The following is a 24,000-nucleotide window of genomic DNA, read 5'->3' on the forward strand; positions in this document are numbered from 1 at the left end:
TACGTCTCTGCAGACCTGACTGATCTTTGGCTGAGCTCACTTTAGCTCATTCTGTCTAAACCACCGCGGCTCCAAACTTTTACCCTTAATGAGACTCTTTCTCTTTCTTTCTCTCTGCGTCTCAGCATTGCTCATTTAGGGAACCCAGAAAAAAAGAGGGGGAGGAGGAGGAGGGATGGCAAAGCTCACTATATGAATCAAGCCAATTACTTCCCTCATGTCATTAAGCTACAGATAAAGTCCTTTGTGTCACTGCACTTTAAATTGGCCCCAAAGTTTTCCTTTCACAAATTAAACAGCAGCTGAATTGTATAGTGCATTCAAGAACTATATTACTTGTTGTCCTCTTTGGGTGGCTACGGGGATCAAGGTTCGCATCCCAGTTTTTATGTTATGTCTATGCTCACTCACATTGTCTCTTTTCTTCCCCTCCTACTGAAGAGTATGTGCACTGTGGGATGCTGCTGCACACTGTATACCCACTAAACTGTTCTTCACCCAATACTTTCTACTCTCTCCATTTTATCCACTATTAATTCTGAATGCATCATATCCCTTTTTATTGTTCCATGGATGGCGCATGTATGCTAATATGTTTTGATCCTGATACGTGTATGAATCCATCTGCTTCCTTCTGATTCCTTCCCCCCCCCCCAAATCTCGAAAATGGAGCAAGTCTTGTTTGAATATAAAAACTCCAAAGCCAATCAGAGCTGGCAGGAGAAATAGATGTGTAACACTGGAGATCTATAGTGAAGGCTAAACCGCAGGATGGGTTTGACTAGATCAGGAGTACAATAACACAACATCTGGAAACCAAATGACAACAGAAACACTGAACAACCAAAGATATCTGCCTCCTACCACTTCACCCAATTAAGCATTTCGACCAACATCTCTTCATTTACAGAGCAGATAGTTCACCAATTCACTCATATAGCTGTCACAGACATGCTTCACACAATTCACATGGCAAATTTGCTCAACACCATGGACAGCAAGCGGTGAGGGCACAAGCATATGGGTCCACATAGATCACCTCTGTACAACAGGGTAGCAATCAGTTAAAAACATCCAACATTTAACAACTTGGCATTCCCGTGCAGGACACTACTTGGACGATACTTGGACAAAAAGACACTCACAGACATACCCACACAACGGTGGGATACCACACACACGTAGGCCCTATGACGTGGATAACATACACAAATGTGATCATATGTCACTGAACAAAGGACAAAATGGACGAAGAAAACAACATTCAAAGACAAACTATACTGTCTATAAAGTCTAAGCCTTTTCTAAGAATATAATGACTTTATATCTTTACAACACGTTTAAATCGCCACACATTTTATAGTGGTTGCAGTGTAAAGGCCACCACAATTTAACTAACACTTACCTAACTAAGAAAGGAACTAATTAGGGCTTATGGTCTTCCTGGCCTTGCTTTAGTTCTGCAGCGGCAGCAAACCCAATCATTGACCTGGATCTGATTTCCAAGTTAAATCAATACTGCGTCACTTTGTGATTCACAGTAGCCGACAGTGCCATAGCAAGCTTGCTTCATTCTTTCCCCCAGGGCTGATTAATACTCATACTCAATGTGTTAGCGCCTACCCAAGTGAGCGTGTGCGTGCATGCACGCACGCACGCACGCACGCACGCATGCTGTCGCTAATTAACAGCAGTCCCATGATTGCCACGCACATCTGAAATCTGTGGCTGCGAACGTGTCAAATTGCCTGCCGTCCCACCGACGTGGAGGGCTGGATTGGGGTGCCTGACTGCGGGCTGAAAGCAGATTGCAGATGGTTGAGGACTCTGGCTCACTGCGGCGTCCCAATGCTGATCTTCTGAATCACACCAGCATGACAATGAGCGGGGCCCCAAACTAATTGGGAGGCATCGAGAGTCTCTGGTCGTTAAGACAGCCACTGGGAAGAGAAGGTTCAGCTCAATCTGTTTGGAAGGAATTAGGGCAGAGGTCGGTGAAAGGCAGGACTCTGCAGAACAGCTGCTTCACTCCACCACTGTATGTGTGTGTGTGTGTGTGTGTGTGTGTGTGTGTGTGTGCGTGAGAGCAATAGGGAGCGAATGGTAATGTGTTGTGCTCATCACATTATTACCATACGGACTGTGCTGTATACCAGTGCAGTGATTTCTACAGGCTTAGCATGCTGTAATGCTTCAAGTCATTGAGCACATCAATCCACACTCTTCAGTAAACACTTAACAGGTTCACTGGATTAGAGTTATTTCTCTGGATTAGAGTTATTACATTAGGAAAACATGCCAAGGCAAAGGTATATTGCCAATGCCAGCTGGCCCGGGCGTTGTTTATGCCTCAACTTAGCTTAGCCTATAAGCTGCACAGGATTCAGAGTGTTGTGTTAAATTGACACCCAGGGTCAATCATTGAAGAACACAAGAGTTAAGGAGGCCCATGTGTAGCCAGTGTAACAGGGCTGATGGGCATACATGCACTGAAAAAAAAAAAAAAAAAAGATCCACTCCTGCATCAGCAGTCTCTTATGTGTGCAGCCAGCCAGCCAGCCAGCCAGCCCGCCAGCCAGCCCGCCCGGTCTCTCAGTGGCCAGAGAGAAAAGCTCAGAGGAGGCCCTGCGGCCAAACACAGAGGAAGACCTGGACAGACGGGTGACTCAGCAGTTTTTGGACATGGCCACTCAGCAGTCGGCAGTGTCAATGGCTGACAGCTTTGGGTCCTTTTGTCTTAAGGGGCCGACCCTTGGCTTTCACCATGGGGCTGATCCACCCAACCCCACATACAAAACACGAAACAGGGATGGAAACAGACCAAAGACAGAAGACAACATGTTTTTCTAGGCCCACCACACAAACACCATGTTCTCTCATTTCATAACGCCATAGCAGAACAATGTCTTACCTGTGTAGCCTGCAGGTAAAAACAACAACAGAAAAAAGGGAATATGAGAAACATTCTTAGGATGTCAACATGACCATGTTGCTGTTTCAGACACTGCTTGCAGTGTAAGTCCTGTGTAATGCTGATGCTAACATTTTGATGGAGGAAGGTGTTACATGTCTCACTCTAGTCTAGGGCATTACCTCATGGGCTTTTGAGCCTGAACTGTGAAGTCATTTAGTCTTCAACTACATCATCTGACCCCTTCCCCAAACACACTATACTGACGGCAGTACAAATTTCACACATTTCTGAAATGAATGGTAGGCTATTAGTATGCTTCCATTACAGCGAATTTCGCTTTACTGTCTTTCAGGTTGTATGGGCCGAAATTTCGCTCTGATTGGACAGAATTGGTGTGAATCTGGCGAAGCAAGCAAAATTGAGGTCATCACTCAGTCACTAACTTTATGCAAATGAGAACCATGTGAGAACCAATGAGTTTCAGTGTGTGGTGTTTGATTTGTGATGCTCTCTAGAGAGGCGGGAGTCACAAAATCTCTGGCTTAAAACTACATGTAGCATGAAAACATTTATATGATTAAAAGGCAACCATTAGTGTCTACTGTTGTTTACATGTTACATGAACTTAGTCAAGCAAACAGACCACTATAGATCTTCATTTAAGCACTCAAACTTTAGAGCTAGCTGACAAGCTAACCGCTACCGTTTTCAGACACCATAACTACATATCGTTGTAACTCCAGGGTAGCAGGGCTAAATGTAACATTAGCATGGAAACGTTATTGTCTCCATCAACACAAATTGTTGTTTATAAATATGTACGATCCACTTAGTCGAGGCAAATAGAGCCCTGTAAATCTTGAACTTGAGAACTAACTAACAGGCTAAACGCTAGCTAGCTTGCTGGCTGGCTATGCACCAATTACACTCACCACCACATCCCCAGAAAAGTGATAAGCGAAATTAGTGAGGTGTTTCTCTGTGTGGAAGCCTAGTGTAACTATCATTATTTTCGTTTGCAGACTGATTGCCTGTCCAAGAATGACTTACCATTACTATGTTGAATTGTAATTTGTATTCATTTAACCTCAAACAAATTAAAGACTTAACATAATCTGGGTATGGATGAAGCACATCAGAAGAGCAAAGAGTTCAGATTTAAATTATTAAACAACAGAATGGACCTCACAACTACATCTCTGAAAATGAATTTGTTTGATGGAACATGGGATGTTGAAGTATAAAAAAAGGCCAACTTAAAAAAAATAAACTAAAAAACTGGGTGTGATATCAAAGCAACCCACTGCAGAGACATACAGGCATTACCTGTGTAAGATAGGGCGAACGATTTTCCCACAATTCAAGCTAAAAGCAAAACAGAGCAAAAGGGAGAAACAGTAAACCTTTAGCATGAATCTGCCAATAAGCCTTAATAAGCTTTCCACACACTGGGTCAAGGACTGCCCTGAAAATATGAACAGTCCACGTGAAACTAAGCAATCGGGTGCGGGTGGACAGGCTAGACTAGATGGGATCTGTTAACAAGGGAACGACAACTATGTTATCCACACCTCAGCTGGAATACTGCATTCCCAACTAGAGAGCCTTCTAAGAAACAACACTCAAAAACAGCAGCAACTGAGGAGGCAAGTGTAGAGAATGAAGACAGGGACTTCTGGGGAAAGAACTGCACCATGCAAAAGTATGTGTCCCATTTACAAGGCAGGTTTGGTCTAGATAATATAGGTAGCTGGATTGTTTCTTTTTTACTTATTGTGAGTGTGCTGTGCACAGCAACACCCTTATGTCCTTCATATTGAAATGACAAAAAAAATGCAATACATTATTAAATGTACTGAAATGCCCTGGTGTTGACACTCGTTCAAAATCCGTGCAATAGCTGACAGACACAGGATCTCTTGACAAGATTGGATCCAATCACTGGCTATGTTAACGATAACTCTGCATTTTCCGTCTGGGTATTCCTATTTCCATCAGAGAATAGACCTATTGGACTGCTTGGTCTGCAGGCCAGGCTCCACTGTGCCATTACTTAACTCTACCAAGATTTAAGGCTGCCTTCTGGCACAGACTTCCTCAGAAGAACAGAAACAGCTTATTGAGTGCGAGCTGAAGAATGTGGCTAGGACAGAAACCATGTGACACGTGTACATTTTGCCCTACTGGCTCGGAATTCAAAACAAAGCTCCGTTTAAACATTCATTTCGGCCTCTCCGATTTATCCGCATCAACTATAATAAATAAAGTTTTGGAAAGGCCACAAAGGCAAAATATGGGATTGTGATTTCATAACTCGGTTAAAGAAACACTGCATTCTTACAGGGCCACATAATGGGCACTCCCCCAGGGGACACCTTCACAAAGTAAATCCATTTTAAACAGCAGTGAAATAAAAGTTATTCATCTGAGTGGATCTTCCAGAATTGCTCTGACTCCACTGTGTACAGTACAACATTATTATTTCCACTTCATAGTACTGACGAAGGACGAATATACCTTCAAAATTGTTTCATGACTTTCCTGCTATATAGGCCGGCAAATAGCACGTTTGTAAGTATGGCCAGAGTTACTTCTTGCAGCAATATGGAAGAGACAACTGAACCCAGTTCCCCTGCTCTTCCAGTGGCTCTCATTTAGACCTCAATTCATCAGGAGAGGCTGGCAGCAGTTGGCAGGAAAGGTGAAACTGTGAAGGAGGCAGAACGAGTCTGAAGCACACACTCATCTCCCAAAACTCCCTCTCCACTGGGCGTGACGAGCTACTGCTGCAGACACAGGCAAACATCTTTTTGGCAAGGGGTCTCAAAGTTAGCGCGGGGCTAGTTGTTGGAGGGGAGAGGCTATTGGTGAGGGTGGAGTGCAGCCTGTCATGTGGACAAATCGCCTAATTTAACTGATTTACAGCCCTTGTGAATCTAAGAGGCGGAAAACAAAGCATCTATTACGGGGCCAGGGACAACGATTCCTAAAGTTTGGTGCCTGGCCGTGCCGAGATGCTCTAGATCTCAAGGTTCTCTCAAAAGGCTCCCTTAATTAGAGAGGTAGAACAGGGGAGTCTGGTGAAAATGCAGACTAATATATTTAGCCAGGGCACTCGTAGCCAGTGATGGGAGGTGTGGAAGAGATGGGAGAGTTGTAAAGCAACAGTCCTCAAAAGGACGACCAGGGGAATGGGAAAAAGTCCACTCTCTCCCCATCACCAGACCCCTGCAGTACAATGGCTTTTTGTTCTGCCTCTTCAGTTCATGAAGTCTTCCCAGATACTTTATCCCAGACCCAATGCTGCTGGGGAGAAAAACATCTGACCAGCAACAGAGACATTATTCTCAAGTGCTCCTTTCATAACCTCAATCATTTCAGTAAATACCACACATCATTCACTGGAACATCAAAAAAAATCTTTAATGAAACAATGCAACTAGAATTCAGAAACTGGAAAACAGAGAGCAGCAGAAGTTGAAAGCTATGACAGACTAGGCATTCCAGCTTCATCCAAACCCCAACTCACTCATCCAAATAAGAGAAGCATTGAAACCCTAGAGTCATGGGGTCAACTGTTCTCAGACAGAGATGTTTTGACACAATCCTTTGGCGAACAGGAAGTGAGTGTCATTGCTGAAATTTTGAAAAATGCCACCCGGTAACATTCCCCACTGTTGAGGTAAGTGAAGAGACTTACTGTTCGTTGACGACAAAGATGCAGTTGTCTTGAGAGGGAGAGCCTGTGACAGGGTGCTTGCAGGTCACCTTGCGCTCATTGTGGCTGTGAAGAGACAGACAGAAGAGAGAGAGAAATAGAGAGGGGGAGGGAGAGAGAGGGAGGCAGAGGGAAAGAGAGAGGAGAGTAAAAATGTCAATGTCTATCATCAGAGTAATCCCTGGCCTGTCAGTAGAGATTGTCACTGTTTTTAGCTGTACTCTCGGGGTTGGCAAGTAGCATGGAGGTAAATATTACACAAGTGGCTGTCAGATTCCACACTGAGGCAAGGTGTCTCACCCTCCGCTCCACACCCAGGACCCAACTGTGTCGCACTCTAAAAAAAAGTCTCTATTAGAATGGCACCTCGAAAGTCAGTGCTGCCTCCTCTCCAAAATAAGAAGTCAACTCAAGAGCAACTGTTTATTTTGTTCCTTTATTGCCTATGTGCACACCAGCCATTTGCCTTATTCGTCGAATGACGTAATGTGTAGACCCAGACAAACATAAACCATTTGATGTGTGCAATACCAGCCACCTAAGAAAACACTTGGTAATAACACGGACATACACATAAGAAACGCTTTTGTTGACCAATTCAATATTTCTAATGGTTTAACCTCATAAATCCAAGATTCATTTGAAGGCGTGTACAATGATCTGGATGATTCTGCTCCATAAACATGATGACTCATGGCCGTTTGCAGCTGCATTCATCTGGATGATATGATATAGAGGTCTGCCTCACTGACTGATAGAGAGTGTTCAACCAGATTGGATCAAATGCTGGGGGAAAAAAACAGCAACTGAAGCTTTTCTCACTGAGGGCCTCCAACCCATTCCCCCTTCGAGGGCAGCCAAGTTAACCAGAGCGAAAACAATCAGAACCTACAGACAAGAGAGAAAGACCGAGCAATCACCGTGCTGAATCTAATCTGCTGTGCGTTACCTGAGGGCAGCCACCCTCAAGCTCAGGCACTTCAACAGCAACGCTGGTTCAGAGTTCAGCTACCTCAAGGTTTTAAAATATATATTTTTTTAAACACATAGTAGGAATACATAGTAAAAACATCAGCATCCCTCTCCTCTCGATCTCCCTCCCTGATGGAAGAGTAGGTCGTCACTCGACTCTACACGACTCGTCACGGCCACCAGCTGTGCTCCAGGTGCAGGGCTCTAGACTGTGACCAAAAGGGTGGTACATGCGAAGATTTTTTGTGAGATTTTATTTACTTTTACGAATTCACGTTGTCCCATTGTTCAAGTGCATGATGACCATTAGGCTGTTTTGGTGCCCCCCCCCCCCCCCGGCACAGGTACTGCGTTAGCCATTGTGGTTGAAAGTAGCCATTGTGGCTCAGTCAGTCTCTCCCTGCACGCACTCTCTCTGCCTGCACTTTCATCATTTATGTACAAGTGCACGGATGATGAAATGCGTAACACAATCCATTTCACTGTTACTGTGTTCCAAAGTTGAAGTGGTCTATCGCTTTATTTTCAAAAACAACATGAGGAGAGAGGGGAGGAGGCTGGTGGAGGAGAGGGCCAACGAGAGGTCCAAATTAAAATAGATTTAAAAACTGAATTTTAAACTTCAGGCAATATCAAGTCACTGTCAAACTTTATATCGTTGCAAAACTAGAGTATGCCAATTAAGAAAACTACTCATCAGCATGCAAGGTCATTAACACCCTTCTGTGCCAAGAAAGAAAAAAAAGAAGAAAAAAAAAAAGAGTGTGACAAAATCATGTGGTGGTGCAACCAACTGAGAGCCGCTGCCGGCTACCAGTGCTACCAGCGCTACCAGCGCTACCAGCGCTACCAGTGCTACCAGTGCTACCAGCGCTACCAGTGCTACCAGTGGAAAGGTTGCAGCTGCAGCGTGTATCTGAGACGGAGCGGCCTGCTTCAGTCATACCTCCCCGTCACATGGACGAGGAAGCATCCACCCACTCAGCAAGCTAGGCCGGGCCCCAATTACAGCCTCCCATGGTAGTCATTAAACTTACAGCAACAATTACTGCTGGTGGCATGAGAGGGGCCGGCCACACAGACAGTGGGGGGGGGGGGGGGGGGGGGGGGAGGTGGGGATACCGCGCGTAACGAGCTCTTCATTCCTCTCTCCTGATAAGGTGACACACTGTGACTGTCTCGGGGCCACTGCACATTAACACCAGAGAATGAAGAGGCGCAGCGGAGGCTTGGTGATCGTAATCAAGGTCTAATCTGAAATGTTGAAAGGATCAGGAGAGGCAGCCGAATACCTCGATCGAATTTTAAGTCAATATGGAAAGGGTCTGCTGCTCCACCCACACGAGGGGTGACCCAAAAATAATAATGACTGAATGAATCGAGCGGAGCAGCGTCCAGATGGGGAGTGGGTGGGTGGGTGGGTGGGTGGGTCGAGTTACAACCTCGGCCTGGCGAGAGGCCCAAGCCACAGCTTCAGTCTGTAATTAAATGTGGGCACTGTTGGCAGGAGAGGACCTGGTGTGGTCTTGTGGCAGACTCACGGCACCGTCTGTTTTCAGTACGCCTTCACAAACGTCTACACTGACTGGGCCCCATGCAAGCAGGCTGAGGTCTGGCCACGCACAGCTTCAAGCTGTCCATGTATGGAGAAGGGGACAGGCCCGACTGATGAAATGAACAGATGAACGCAGGCTGGTGCTCAAGTGAATCTCAGAGGAGAATGGGCAATGCTAGTGATAACAATGAATAGTTCCCAAGTGTCTCAAGCATACACAACCAAAATAAAATGCCCCCAAAAGTCTCACCACCCCCCCCTGCACAGATATATTCTCATTACTGCTACACAGAGGCAGGGATGTATCGGATATCCACAAAAAGCCGATGAGGAGGCCCAATAAGTCTCTGAGCTGCCTGCTAACTACTGCTGTGCACCAGATAGCAATCCAGGGTCTGGCCATCCACAGTCTCCAGCTGTCCATCTATGGAGAAGCGGACAGGCCTGGCTGATAAAATTAGCAGATGAAAGCAGGCTGGTGCTCAAATAAAAATCAGAGAAGAATGAGCCATGCTAATGATAACAATGAAATAAGGATAACAATATAGTCCAATCAAATTGGCAAAATGACTAAACTGCCACCATGGTCCCCACGCAACGCAGCATACTCAACCCACCTCAAACCCTCCCAAGTGTCTCACTGTCCCCCTGCACATATTCTCATCATCACTGTTTTCTCAGAGACAGGAATGTATCAGATATCCAGCAAGTCTCCGAGCTGCCTGCTAACTACTGCAGTGCGCCAGAAAGTACTCTGGGGTCAGTTCTTGCTTTGGAAACACTATATTATCCCCTCACTTCAGGGTACACTAATGCCTCTGTTAAACCCTACCAGCTTCCTCAATCCATCAGTCTGGCCTGCTTCCCACAGGCTATAAATCAGAGCATAAAACTCCATACGGTTCTTCTGGAACCACAACATGTGGTGAACTTGCAGATCATGATTGCAGGAGACGAAAAACACACAGAGCCCAAGGTCTCGAAGATGCGGGGAGATGTTATTGATGAGGATGTACTGAGCAGCACATTAGTAATTTTGTAGGGGCATGTGACTTCGACCCACATGGAAACAAAACTTCATATATGGGAATAAATGGCACGGCCCTGTGCTTCACACCAAGCAGCCCCGAGAGCCTATCATTTGTTAGTTTATTGTTGTGTGTGTGCTTGTATGTGTGGGTATATGTGTTAAGTTCAAAGGGAATTTGAGCAGCTCAAGAGGCCAGAGGTCTTGAAGTGCTGGAGAGGGTGGCGTGGGGCCCATGAGGAGGAGCAAGCGGAGTACATCATTCTGACAGACGTGTCATAAAGCCCTTACGGTCTTTAGCCAAAAACACAGCTGCCACAGCTTGTGTTCAAAACAAGAGCTCTTTCAAGCCTGCCCTGTGACACTGCATAAACAATGCTGGGCCCTCTAATGCTAAGTAATTACAGATGTGTCCACAGACAACTGCATATCATCATTAATGTTGTCCATTTTTTAATGAGTTTGCAATACAACAGTGGCCTATGCTTTAGGGTCTTCATCATGGCTAGGCACAACGCAAGCAGATTTGTGAAGGCAGGTGGGCGTATATGACTCCAGCAACACTTGAAGAAACTTCATTAAACATCAGGCTGAAGAGGGGAAGAAAAGGGAGACAAAACGAGTGTCAAATACAAGCATTGGACCAAACATCTCTGGTTCCCTGACCTGAGGCAGTGGTGTGTGTCACAGTTTGCACAGCAGTAATAACTAATAGCCTATCCAAGACTACACACTGCAAACCAAAATCACATGGCTGCCACTGTGAAGAGTCTTTTCAAGCTTTCACGAGGCATTTGGAGGTAAACACGACCGGACGCTATACATGGTAGTGATCACCAGAGCTGGAGCCCAAACTGTCCATACTGATTGTAAAAATAGACAAAGTGAAACCAAACACTAATGTACGATATTTGCAAGACTGTATGCTGACATTTCACTAGACCTACCAGCTGTAAAATAAAAAGGGGATTGAGGGCAAAGCTGTAGTTTTCTTAAATTAGAAAGAGGGGAACTAAAAACAGCCTTTAAAAGTAAGGTGGGGCACAAAACGTATAATCTCTGAGGTATTAAATTCAAGGTTCGTTCTCTCCGCACAAGGTCTGTCAGGCTAGCTCTCCAAATGCCACCCTTGTTTACCCACTGGGAAAACTGAGGATAGATTTAATTGGGGAGACCGAAAAGCAGATCATCTCCCCCATTCTCCCTCTTTGTTTTCCCCTCGCTTTAAAATAGCACTCAACAGGCTTTGAAGAATGCGGTTGGTGGTAACAGCAATAAAAATGGGCACTGCTTGGATGAAGCCGCACAGACAGCACAGTAGTGAACACATGTGCTAGCGTTTTTTCCCCCTAATACAGGACAGAAGTTCTGCTCTGATTCGCCTTTCCGTCTTCATTCGTTCTTCATGCCGCTGCTGAACCCGACTGGGGCTTTAGGGGGAGTTTCAAACAGGCCAAACCTCTGCTGTGTGGTGAGGCGAATGGCAGTAATGCATCCTGAGAGAGAAGAGGGGAGAGGCGGTTGCCGCATCACGCGGTTTCAGCTTATTCACCAACAGAACCGTAGTAATTAACATTTAAATGGCCCCTTTTCTCTAGCTCACGTTTCCATCACAAACTCACCAGTGCTGACAGAGGGAGAAAGAGTTACATGGAAAATCATTAGCACAATTAATCATGTTGATCTCCAACATCAGCAGTAACGGCTGTTTAGCCTGACTAGTGTCTTAAGCATTAAAGGTCTTTTTACCCCTCTCAAAGGACACATACAACCCTATGTTTCTGTTTTTGTTTCATTGAGCATTTGGTCAAACATCCTTTAATTTAAAGCCTGATTTGCTAATATGCATACATGTGGTAGTGTGCCGTTTTTTACTCATTTTGAAACATATTTAGACTCCCTCCGCTCCTGCAGCTGGAAAGCAGTTGTCCAAATACTGTATCAGATTTGCCTGTCCTGACCTTGGCAGCTGAACTACTGTAAACAAACATTAATTAAAAGGAATGGTTTTAAATATTTGTAGTCTATTAGCCTGTTTTATATTAAGATTTCTAAAACAACTGAAATCTCCAGATGCATTTAGTAGCCGAAGCATGCCAACAGCAACTAAAACGGCATTAGAAAACCACTGATTAGCTACTTATAAAACACAGGTCATCTGGAAAAGCCCTAGGAGAAAAATGAAAAACATTAAGAGGTCAACCAACAATGAAAGGAGAATGTGAAAGAAGCGCAAATGGCAGGGTGTCAAAAGTCTGAAAGTCCATTGAAATAAGCTAAGCATTGAGCACACTGAAATAAGCTTCATCTTTGAAAAATGCTTCTAGACATGTGGAAGAAGCAAAGAAAAAAGATCCTTTTCTCCGAGACTGTGACTGACAGTGAGTGACTCCTCTGAGGGTCTTGCTTGAACTTGACAAAGTTTGAAATTGAAAATGCCTTTCTTTCAGCCGTCATGACTGACTACTGTATCTCAACAAAACATCTGCCAGTGTGACCAACAACAGACCCTGATAAATCGCAAAAGAAATGTCAGGATGCCTGAGGCCACTAGCATCTAAGCTGTCCCATACACATGTCTCAGATAAGAGGGGACGCTGGTTAGGGTATCATGTGACACTTTCATTGTGCCATTGCTGCTCCAAAGGAGAGTATGTATGTTGTATGTTGTATGTAGTATGTTGTGACACGCATATTGTGGTGACTTTTTGCCCGTGGTCAGGGGCACACTTCTTCCTTCAGGCTTAGTTCAATTAGAGGCACCCAAACCACATCTAGCACTTAAATATGTGTTTCCGTGCCAAGCCGATTTGTTTTAATTGAAAGCCTATTGAGCAGCAGTTGAATCATATAGCCTACAAATGACTGAATCTGCTAAACCAAAGCAGCCAAAGGGACTTAGAGCCATAATCGTACATGTTGGTTAGTGCAACCTTAATTGCATGACCAGATTCTACAGCCATGCTAGCTGCCATATTTGCATCCATTTCTTTAAACTGCGTATAGCCTTGCAATAAAAAAAACACAATATGACTCATTGTGTTGCAAATTGTCAGGTCTTGGTTGTGGATTACACGTCCCCTGACTATCAATGTGGAGTGAGCGGCAAGCCCACGAAAGCAAGGGCCTGAGGCGGTAATAAGGTGCATCGCATTCCTGAGCTTGGGGGTTCTGCGAGGTGAATGGTGTGTCTGCAACACTGCTGATGAGCTCATCATATCCCAGGATGCACTGCAAAGGAGAGGCGGGGCTGTGTTCTGTAGCCTATGGCTGAAACCTGAATGCCGGATGGTCACTGCTGGTGGTGTGTGGAGGAGAGAACAAGGGCGAGAGTGGGGGTGGGTGGGGGGGTTAATCAGATAAAACAGGGATTGAAGAGGAGAGAACAACAGGGCCAGTAGCTCTTTCAAATGTGAGCCAAAAGCAGGAGGGGGAAGCCCCCGTGTGCAGCTGTGGAACAATGCTCAAGGGGGCACATTCTTTCCAAAGAAGAAATAAAAGGAAAAGAAAATGTTAAAAAACCCAAGCAAAAACAATAAAACAACCTTTAAATGGACGAATAAGTATTAATGTTTCAACATTAATCTCAATGGCGAAAAAAAAAAGAACAGGAGGAGAGAGAAATTCTTGGATGAGAAAGAGAGAGAGCAATTATCCATTCGGAGTTTAGCCGAGCAATCATGGCTCTGCAGGAAGCAGGCACCTGCAGAGGGAGTGGGCGTAATCTCCTCTGATGCAAATCCAGATGCAGGTGTGGGTCAGGGGTTGCACTCAACCGGCCTTCGGTTCTGAGAGAGGCTGGAAAGCACACTGATCGGATCTCTTCCCTCTTCTAAACCTATAGAGCTCAGGCAGAGAGTACAAAGGCGTGTTTCACACGCTTTGTGAGATTTCACTCGTGTGAGGATTTTGATCCTTGATACTGGACGCAAGAGTTTACATGTGATTGTGTCGCCTCAATCCTCATTGAGTGTGAAGGTCATTCACTGGCCTGGCGAATGATTGAGCGAGATTATGCAGCCATGGCAACGACGCCGAGAGTAAATAAACTGTTTCTGTTCCGAAGGCACCAGAAGCGGAAAATGATTCGCGGCTGAGGGAGCTTGGACGTAATCATACAGGGGAGACCAATCTAACCAGGGTTATATTTAAGTGTGTTTAAGTGTTCAAAGAAGACTGAAATCAAGTTCAGTTCAGAATATCCAGCTTCCTTCTTTCGTCACCACAGAAGTAAAACTCTGAAACACCACAGACCTCCTTTTTTCCATATCTTTAGCAATTACACCCAACCAAACTTTCCCTCTTAACAAACAGCATGCAATTTCAGGCATCATTAACGACAATACTTGGGTTGGCCATCTTTTTTTTTCTCTTTCTCCATTTATAACCCAAAGAGAGGTCTGAGGCAGTCAGTGGGATCAACTTGCCCATCAATTCACATCAACAGCATCCTGCATCCTCAAAGAACACGCATTTCCTGTTTGTGTCACATCAACAGTCAAACAGCTAGGACAAAAGTATTGACTCCTTGAAATTCCCATATATGGGCAACACATATGTAATGTAAAACTAAACAGAATCTATCCAAATCGATGTCATCTCATCATGTAGCAACACGGAAATTAATGTAAGGCATCACCATCTCACTAATGTTGGTATTTTGAAGGTGGGAAATCTTGCCATTTCATTCTTATGTTTCTTCATGTGATGTGATGGCTTCAATACAAAGGCTAACAACAATGCAAGATAGTTTTCCTCCAGCAATACCAATGAATGACCACGACAGATGTTGCTTTAACATTCGTAAACAGAAACGGGGAGAAAAAAGGCGCTTTTCTCTCTGAGGATTAGATTAGATAAGAAAAAGAAGAAAAAAAAACACAATCACAAAGCTGCTCTAACTTCAGTCCGAGCGGTCTCACAAGAATTAGTGGGAAAAAAGAACATGGAGACCGTAGGGCAGCTCCAGTTGTAACTCATTGTCCAAAAGGAAATGAAAAGACAGCGATGGGGGCTAAATCAACTTCTGCACTTGCTCAGTGTGCTCAGTCAGAGGGCTCTCCCGACCGACTCCGCTGAAGCTGTTGAGATCCTGAGTGCTTCCTCCTCTCAGTCCACTCATCACTCCTGCAGAGGAGCGCAGGCACCACAGCCAAGTGACAGCCATCCACGGACGGGCTTGACAACACAGCCGGTGGGGGTTGGAGGAAGACACGTTTCCATGACGCCTTTCTACATTACCTCCTTGACATTTAGACTTCTCCTTCTCCCAAGACATTTACCAGAGATCCTCTAATTTTGTCACAGTGATTCACAGCAGACTATATATACACACAACCAATATCAAAAACCCCCGGGTGATGTGACATTGAGTGAGACGAGGGGTCAAACAGCTCAAGTCAGTAACAGTGCAGGAGGAGTGGGGTCTATGATGTGCATATCACGTGTGGAGCAAAAACTACACTGTAAAAATGGTGCATATTTTTCAAAGAGGAGACCAATTAAGGCCTACTCCTCATGACCAAGAAGAGTCATTTTGGAAAGCTTAGGAGATGAGCTCGAAAGACCCCATCATGAAATAGTCAAATACTAATTCTTCACCAAGCAGGACAGGCGAGTGATTAGCAGACAGACAGGGGGATTCATAATTTAAGACTCTCATCATTTAAAAATGTGGGACTCTAAAATCATTCAGAACGTCTGGTAACGAGATTGGCTCATTTGACTGCTAAAAAAGAAATGAGCTGAAGACAAAAACAGGCCGATGCCTTCCACTTCTCATTCGGAGACGGTACTGTAATTCACAGATGCTTGTTGTGAATGCTTTATGTCCTGCGGCTATGTCTCTCCGTATATTCCTACCCACTAAGCTTATATTCTCTGGATCTTCTAAACGGCCTTCCCCCTCCTCAACTGGCCATAAAAGTACTGCAACAACTAAATGGTTCTCCTCAAGGTTGTCGGTCTTCCAGTTTCTCTAAAGAACTAAGACAAAGGCACCCACATGAACTATCGGCTGGTTTTCTCTTTATCTTCAGATGGAAATGGGAAGAAAAGTATCTGGCATATTAACCCTAAAATAAAACACACACACACACACACACACACACACACACACACGTCTCCAGCCCGTCATCAAGCTAAAGGGTATCTAACTTAACAAGCTACAGTATATGTTCTGTCACCAAGATGCAAACATTGCATACAGGTCATAGGGGTGTGTTGGTTCCTCAAAAATATTCCTTCAGAAAGAGAACCCAAAACACTGATACTTTAGAAGCAGCACACTTGGTTTTGCTCCTTCCTTGACTCGTTAAGGCAATACCCACAGTGGAAAGAGAACAACTGTGTGATAGTAAAATGATTCATAGTTTGGAAAAGAGAGCCATAGAGTGGTGAGGTGAACACGCATGCCAGCCATTCCAGAACTCAAAAGCAATGCCAATACCACAGTCTAATAATGGAGGAGCTCTTTCTGCATGGGCGCCTTCTGCCCGTCTGCTTTAAAAGCACGCATGCACACCCGCACGCGCACATGCGCGGACACAAACACACGATACACACACACACACACACACACACACACACACACACACACACACACACACACACAAGCAGCGACAGAAACCCCTTTCCTTTCAAGCATGACAACCCCAATTATTAAAGGACAGAAAATATATCAAATTACATTGTGGTTATGACTATTTAACATTTCTTTGGAAAACAAACACCCAAGCAAAGATCTCAGACTCTCTCTTTCTCTCTCACACACACAAATTATAGGTTTCTCACATTCTAAAAGAGTCAAAAGAATCTCTTTTGGTTTCCAAACATGCCCTTATTTGGAGAGCCAAAAACTACATTTGAGACGTATCCCAGAAAAGCAAGCTCTTACATCTTATTTAAGATGAGAGAGTAGACAAAAGAGATAGAATTAGGGAAGACAGGGAGGCACTTGTTGCCTTCAGGTGAGCAAATAAGCCATAAGAGAAGACTTTGCCTTGGTCAGTGCTGTGAAGCATGGGGGAGTGGGTGGGCAATTACAGATAAATGGGCTGTGAACGACAGAGACACTCAAGTCTCAATAGTTTTCCATCTCAAAAGGAAGAACACAAGGTGGGATAGACAATCTCCAATGAGAAAAGTCATAGCCTTTCAACAGCTTCATAAGCTATTGTTGGAACCGGAGATTCTGTGAATTGTATTTTTGTATGCTATACTATGGGGAAAGAGAATCAATACTTCTCAATTAACTACTAGACTAACTAAAACCAAAAGAGCAGATAATCCTGTTGAATAAATCAAGTCAAAGCAACTGCCCACTACTGTATCTTATCATCCACTCCAACAGGACACATCCAGAAAACAATGGAGATGAACTTTCATTGATTTAACTGAGAGGAGGAAGGTTCCTGTCTCTCTTTTGTCTTCTAACAATGAGGAAATGACCCCATAATAAGGGATTAAAAGCACAGCTTGAAAGGGGTAGTTGTTTTAAACACCTCACCACAGGAAGGGCTAACTGAGCAGTGCTGAAAGGAGAACAGAATAAGTCACCATTCGAGGAGTTCTTGGACACTCTTGTGCACCAACACACACAAAGGACAATACTCAAATGTACCTGGATCAGACACAAAACCCTTCTCATCATGCTCTGCAGAGTAAGCAACCAGGGACATTGTTACTCAGTAAACTGACCACAACATAACAGCCCTGTGCCATACACATACTCGAATCTCGAAATCATTTTTTATTAAACAACATTTTTAAGTTTGTCAGCCTTGCACTTAACTATAACAAAGAATGAAAATCAGAAGTGCAGCAGGCTTTTCCTGCAAAGTACCCAATTTGGCGTATCTCCATTTCAAGCATGCGCGCTGCATGCATGCAATAATGTAATAGGATGAGTCCAAGGTTTCCAATAGTTAAATAATATCTATTCAGCGTAACCACGAACGCAATCCGTAGACTTGATATGTCAACAGTAAAGACACATCACAACTGACTTATGTTCGATTCACGGGCTAAAAATCTATTGCCAAACAGCGTAACAAATTACGATTGTTGATCAGAAAGGCAATATTAAAATGTAGAGTAAACTTACAGCTCTCAACTCCCAAGTGAAAATTCGAGCGGCCAAACAGGCGATAAAATCCGTCGATGTAGGGTAATATTTGTAACTGTTTCTCCAGATGCGGAAAATCTGCTGGTGGCAGCGGTCTGCTTCACAGAGCGGACCCCACTCCTTTGAAAGCGTCCCTCAGAAGTGCGCTCCGATAGCCGAGCTCGCGAGCAAATAAAGCATCCCAGCTGTCAGCCTCCCCTCGTGTTTCTGCCTGGAGAGAAACGCGTGAAATTCGAGCCCTGCGTGATGTAACACACGGTGCGCTGTCCTCTCAGCATCAACGGCTGTGAACAAAGGACAGACACAAAGCAGGAGAAATACACACCGTCTAGTAGTACAACGGAAAGGTGCACTATTAGTGACGAGGATCTACGAGAGTGGACGTGTGGGAGCTGAATGCAGTCGAATGGTCGAATGCTACACACGGCGTTCTAAGCAGGCTGCTGTCCCACCGCAGCTAGACTGCTCGACACACGTGTGCTAGCAGTGATAGATGTGTCCAACAGAGTGATTACCCTACCCTACCCTCGTGTTGTCTACGAGACCTTCGCCCTAAAGTACAATTACAGCACAAAAATATTTAAATAAATATCTCTTTTATAGATTTATTGTGTTTATATACCATTTTTTCCCCCTGAGAATTCTCCACTAATGCATCTTATCTTTTTAACAAGTAAGCTGGTTTTGAATGAACTCCAGGGGGTCTGGTTCAAAAGTTCAAATGCTGAGTTCCAGATAACACCAAACAATAGTTGCGTAGGCACTGCTGATGGCACCGACAAAAGTGCCGAAGACCCTGGATGAGAATACTCAGACCTCACTCCAGTCAGCTTCTTCATGGTAGAACAATGGTTCCACGGGGGCACTGGCCAGTAAGCCATCCGAACTCCAGCTTCACATGGTGAATGTCATGGTAAGAGACATTTTCAATAGAAAGGTTAATTAAGACTTTTTTTTTTTTTTTTTTTAAGTAGGTCCTCAAGTTAGAGATAGCACTTGCTATTTGTTATCTGACTGAATAAAATCCGTTAGAAATGAGGAAAAGTCAAGTCTTTAACAGCTATTTAACAACATTAATGAGTTGCCGGCACCATCTGTGCTGTGTAGTTTGTTGTAAGTCCTAAATAATGCATGATGGAGGCATCACAGCTACAGCCTGCCAAGAACCCAACCCCTTGGGGCTTCGGCGTGGACCCGCTGAGGGACACATGCTCTTTGCAAAGAGCCCATCCAGAAGACAAGCAAACCACCTGGAGCTCCATTGGGCAATGGTTTCATAGAGTGCAGTCAGAATGTATAACAACTAAGCAAATATGAAATAGAATTTGTTTTTAAACTTTTTGCAGTAAAAACACACACACACACACACGTATATTTATAAGCTCCTATTTTCTCTAGAACACACATTAGAAAATATACATAATACATATAATATATATTTTCCAATGTGTGTTCTAGAGCAAATAGGAGCTTTAGGTGGCTCAACACAGTTCCCCAAACATATAGGCTATAGAAACTGTGTTACCGATATGATATTACACCCCCCCTCTGACATACTACCGTGTCAAGAAGGCAGATTGTTGCCGAACAGGTGCAGCTATAGCACACACACCATTATGACAGCTGAAGATATTTAGTGTCACGGTAAACCAACTTTTCCAAGGGACCAATAGCCCCAGACACAGACTAAGACACAGAAAAAGCGCAAGAGGCTTGAGAGAAGTCACCTGTCTCCCCAGGAGTATTCACTTCACTTCTGATGGCAGGCCTACAAATGGTACAAAACTGTCTATTGCATGAAATTAAATATCCATACAGTTCCCCCAAAAGTTGATCCTAAGACTCTATAAAGAAAAGAATACAAAATAAAATGTAATAGCAAAAGATCATGCAGTCCATAAGACTGTGGAACCTGGGGAGATGAAAGCTGTTGTTTATGTTTTACCAGGCTTTTAGTTGTTGTTGCTGTTTCGGTTAGATTGTCAAGCCCAAAAAATAGGCACACTATTTCAAGCTGCTGATGTCCTGTGATCAATCATTCATGAGATGCATGACTCAGTGGAATCTATGGATGGAAACAGAGAGCTTGGCGCTCCAAAAGTAGTACGCCTCAACATGAAATACTGCAGAGAAGATCCGGGGATGCAGCACGGCCGGAAAACTGTAACATGAATCTAATTTAATATCCCGGATGTTATTTACTAGCTAAATATAGTTGTGGGTCACATGGTGAAACGTCCTCTCCGAAATACAAAAACCCTCTTAGCTGCAAACAACTATAAGTAACCCTCTGTCACCCGGACCTGCTCTGGATACAGACTCCGTCAGACATATACACATGCAGCAACAGCTGTGTGTGTGGACTGCCAGAGGAAGATCACAATGGGCAAACGTTTCCTGGAGACAGGCTTCTGGGCAACTGGTGTGGACAGAGGAGTGTGTGTGTGTGTGTGTGTGTGTGTGTGTGTGCTCTGGTTCCCTATGGCTACAGGACAGCGACAGATCAGCAGTCACACATCTCCCTTCCTCCTTCTGTCTCATTTTACTGTACACATGCACATGCGCACAGACACACTGCTATATTAAAACAACATAACTACTACTTCAGGTAAAAACAACATGGAATCGATACATTTGTCACGGGTGTAGCATATTCCAACCTGACTGTATTTAACATTAAACATTAAAACATGCCATGGTCTCATGCCTCTCATATAAAAAGTTTGCTTAGCTAGTTAGCTAGCATAGAAACTAGGTAACCATAGCAATCGGGAAACACTGTTTGCTGCATAGCCTGAACCAAGGTTCAATTTCTCAAAATCAGCTCACCCATAAAAGGCAGTATTGAGTTGGGTTCAAAGTGATGATAAACACTTGTGGATGATGTTAAATGACTTCGCATAGACATTAACCAATCCTGAGAGAAAGAATGGGACATCCATGGGGCAAGGGCCTACTCGTTATCAGGCTATGAAGGGGGAGAAGTCAGAAGAGTACCATTAATATATCTAGGTCACCAACAGACAGATACATTTAGCGATAAATAAATGGCTTTAAGTGTGATTGGGAAAGAGTTGTAACAATGCCAACAGTCCCACTACCAGAGTCCAGCCTGCTACGAGGGACCTTTGCTCCTTTCCCCTGTGCTTCAATCCATCGCTCACTGACCTGCGCTAAGCCAGCGGGATCATGAGATGGAGTAATAGCTGTCTTGTTAGAGTGTGTTGTCGCCCAGCCTCTTCTCTGCAAAGAGCAGGTTTTACACTCGTGTGAATGCAGCCTATTAACAGGACCCCGATATACCCACTCAACCAAGAGCAACTGAGTGAGGCTTTTTATTCAGGTCTTTTTAGCATGGCAATCCCTGGAGGACTGAGTTTGAATATCTGACAGATGCACACCAGGCCTTCCGCTACAGGAACTAGCCATGCATTAATCAACAAGACTATGCCTCTCCTCTATCCTTTTCTCCTTGTGAAAAAATAGAATAAAAATGGAGGAACTAATGTCTTTCAAGGAGGGAGAGGTATGGCTACCTTTTTTTTAAGGGGTGACCCAGTACTGGAGTATTAGTCATTATTCAGAGCAGAAAAAGTAGGTTCCCTATTTTTGAACAAGACAGGAACAAACGCCTAAATGTGTTACTAAGTTAGGCCAATAACTGCACAAATTCATCCCTGGCCATTTTAAAAGCAAATATGCTGTATCACAGTCTTATAATACCACCCTTTCCAAATCCAGTGACACTGTGTATGTGTCCATTAGTTTGTCTACTGGAGGAAGTGAGCAAGAAGGATAGATACTGCTTATGTGTGAGTGTTAAGGATGAAGAGACAGGCTGTGTGTGTGTGTGTGTGTGTGTGTGTGTGTGTGTGTGTGTGTAAAAAACCCATTAAAATGGGAGGACGGTCTCTGACTACACCCAGGGCTAAAGCAGAGTGAGGGGAGTAAGATGGTGGTGCAAGGAACACAGAAGAGCAGGCCTCTCTGAGTGGGAGACTTCAAAGCCTTCTGCGCTCACATTTTTACAAGGGGAGCAGAGAGCCTTTACCGCCCCTCAGGTCAAACCGAGCCTGATCTGCCTGGTGTAACCCAACCCAAACAAATCCCTCACTGCCCAGTGAACCAAGACCACAGCGTCCCGGCTGTGTGAAGGATGCTCTTTGGCTTTTAAATGAGAGGCAGAGTGAGTTTACACAGTCAATAAGCGTTTGCCTGGGGCTAGCAAAATAACGGGGCCATCAACCTATAGATCCTTAAATGACACTGTTCCAGTGAGGGGGTTGCCAACACCCTGCCCAGCCAGAGACGGCTGTCTGCTCAGGACTGTCCCACAGGCCAATGACAGCAGCAGTGGCGGCGACAGCAAACACCACTGTGTGTTCCTGTCTGGAGCTGTTACCCAGTGATGAACACCAACAACTCACACAACACATCAGCTCTGCTGAGGGGGAGGCAAGGAGCTGACTGGCCAAAGAAGAGAGAAAGAAGAAAAGAGAGAATGAAATAGAAAGGTTTGACATTTACGAAGCCTAAACACTTGACAAAAAGAACAGAGTCCGTCATTGGTAAGAGAAAGCCCCAAAACAATAGGAGGAGCTGTTATTATGTAAGCTTTGTTCAGTTCTAATCAAAGCCTATTATGTGCATGGTCATTTGTCTCAAATCATTCATGCACTGCATGAAAATCAGGCATACATACTCAATTCTGATCCCTTTGCCATGCCTGACATAATGTTAAACCTGAAATGGGACAGCCAATAATATTGCACTAGAACTGGGGCAGGATTTCTGCATACATCAATAGCAGAGCAACCCTGTGGGATGGCCTGTGCCGTCATTCCTCCCTGCCCTTGGAAGTGAGGGAGAGCTCTGGTCTTGTTGGTGTTTGGGTGCTTGTGAGACAGCCTTGAAGATAAACCAGCAAAAGAGAAAGACAGAGTATGACCTAAACTCTGGGTGCATCAGTCATGCTACTTTGCACAGCAAGCAAAATGTTGGCAAGGACATCCAAGCACCATCTAGCACCAGGCTGAGAAAGTAGATCAGGAAACAAATCAGAGCTGTGTAACCCTGGCTGCTCATCACAGCGCCCTTGTTGCTGTCTTTTGGTCCTCAGGGCAAAACTGTGCCAGAGCACACAGACAGGCCCGAGAGAGGCAAGAGCACTAAGCCCTGCCGTGTGCTCTGTGTGTGTGTGTGTGTGTGTGTGTGTGTGTGTGTGTGTGTGTGTGTGTGTGTGTGTGTGTGTGTGTGTGTGTGTGTGGGCGCTGCTCTCAACAAGTGGGCACCTCGGTCTCCCTTCACCCACACACACAGGCTGAGAGTCCAGCTTCAGAGCTGCAGCTGGTCATCTATGTGTGTGTGTGTGTGTGTGTGTGTGTGTGTGTGTGTGTGTGTGTGTGTGAAGGTGTATTCATGTGTGAGCATGCCAGCAGTTATATAAGCCACTACAAATCATGTCAGGAACATAATTCTAAATAATGCACACACTTCATCTCATTTTGGAATCAGGCCGTAATCAAAAGATTTGAATGTGCGCACGAGAGACACAGAATGGATGAGAAGAGTCGAGATAAAGACAGCGAGCAAAAACTCTTCTGATAGTTCCGTCTTCTGTCAGATTTAGGGTGTGTGTTCATACAGCATTTGCGTGCTGCCAGGCCGCTGGGGAGCGACAGTGACGACA

The 24,000-nt window shown here is 44.5% G+C and overlaps 1 protein-coding gene across 11 annotated transcripts in view; it reads right to left on the reverse strand.

Moving 5' to 3' along the window:
* The window catches only part of LOC105910399 (pleckstrin homology domain-containing family A member 5), a 102,704-nt gene that overhangs the window by 33,464 nt on the left and 45,240 nt on the right, over nt 1–24,000 (reverse strand). For 8 of the 11 annotated variants that reach the window (XM_031565274.2, XM_031565273.2, XM_031565271.2 and 5 more), the window contains exons 4-6: nt 6,615–6,698; nt 4,241–4,279; nt 2,912–2,920 (exon numbers count right to left, since the gene is read on the reverse strand). In XM_031565274.2, coding sequence (XP_031421134.1) covers nt 2,912–2,920; nt 4,241–4,279; nt 6,615–6,698 — 132 coding nt within the window. Of the gene's footprint in view, nt 1–2,911; nt 2,921–4,240; nt 4,280–6,614; nt 6,699–18,290; nt 18,885–24,000 lie in introns of those variants that run through there. The other 3 variants (XM_031565279.2, XM_031565268.2, XM_031565276.2) reach the window with 2 other exon arrangements.

This window comes from Clupea harengus, chromosome 3 (genome assembly GCF_900700415.2).
Source record: "Clupea harengus chromosome 3, Ch_v2.0.2, whole genome shotgun sequence".
NCBI classification, from domain to species: Eukaryota; Metazoa; Chordata; class Actinopteri; order Clupeiformes; family Clupeidae; genus Clupea; species Clupea harengus.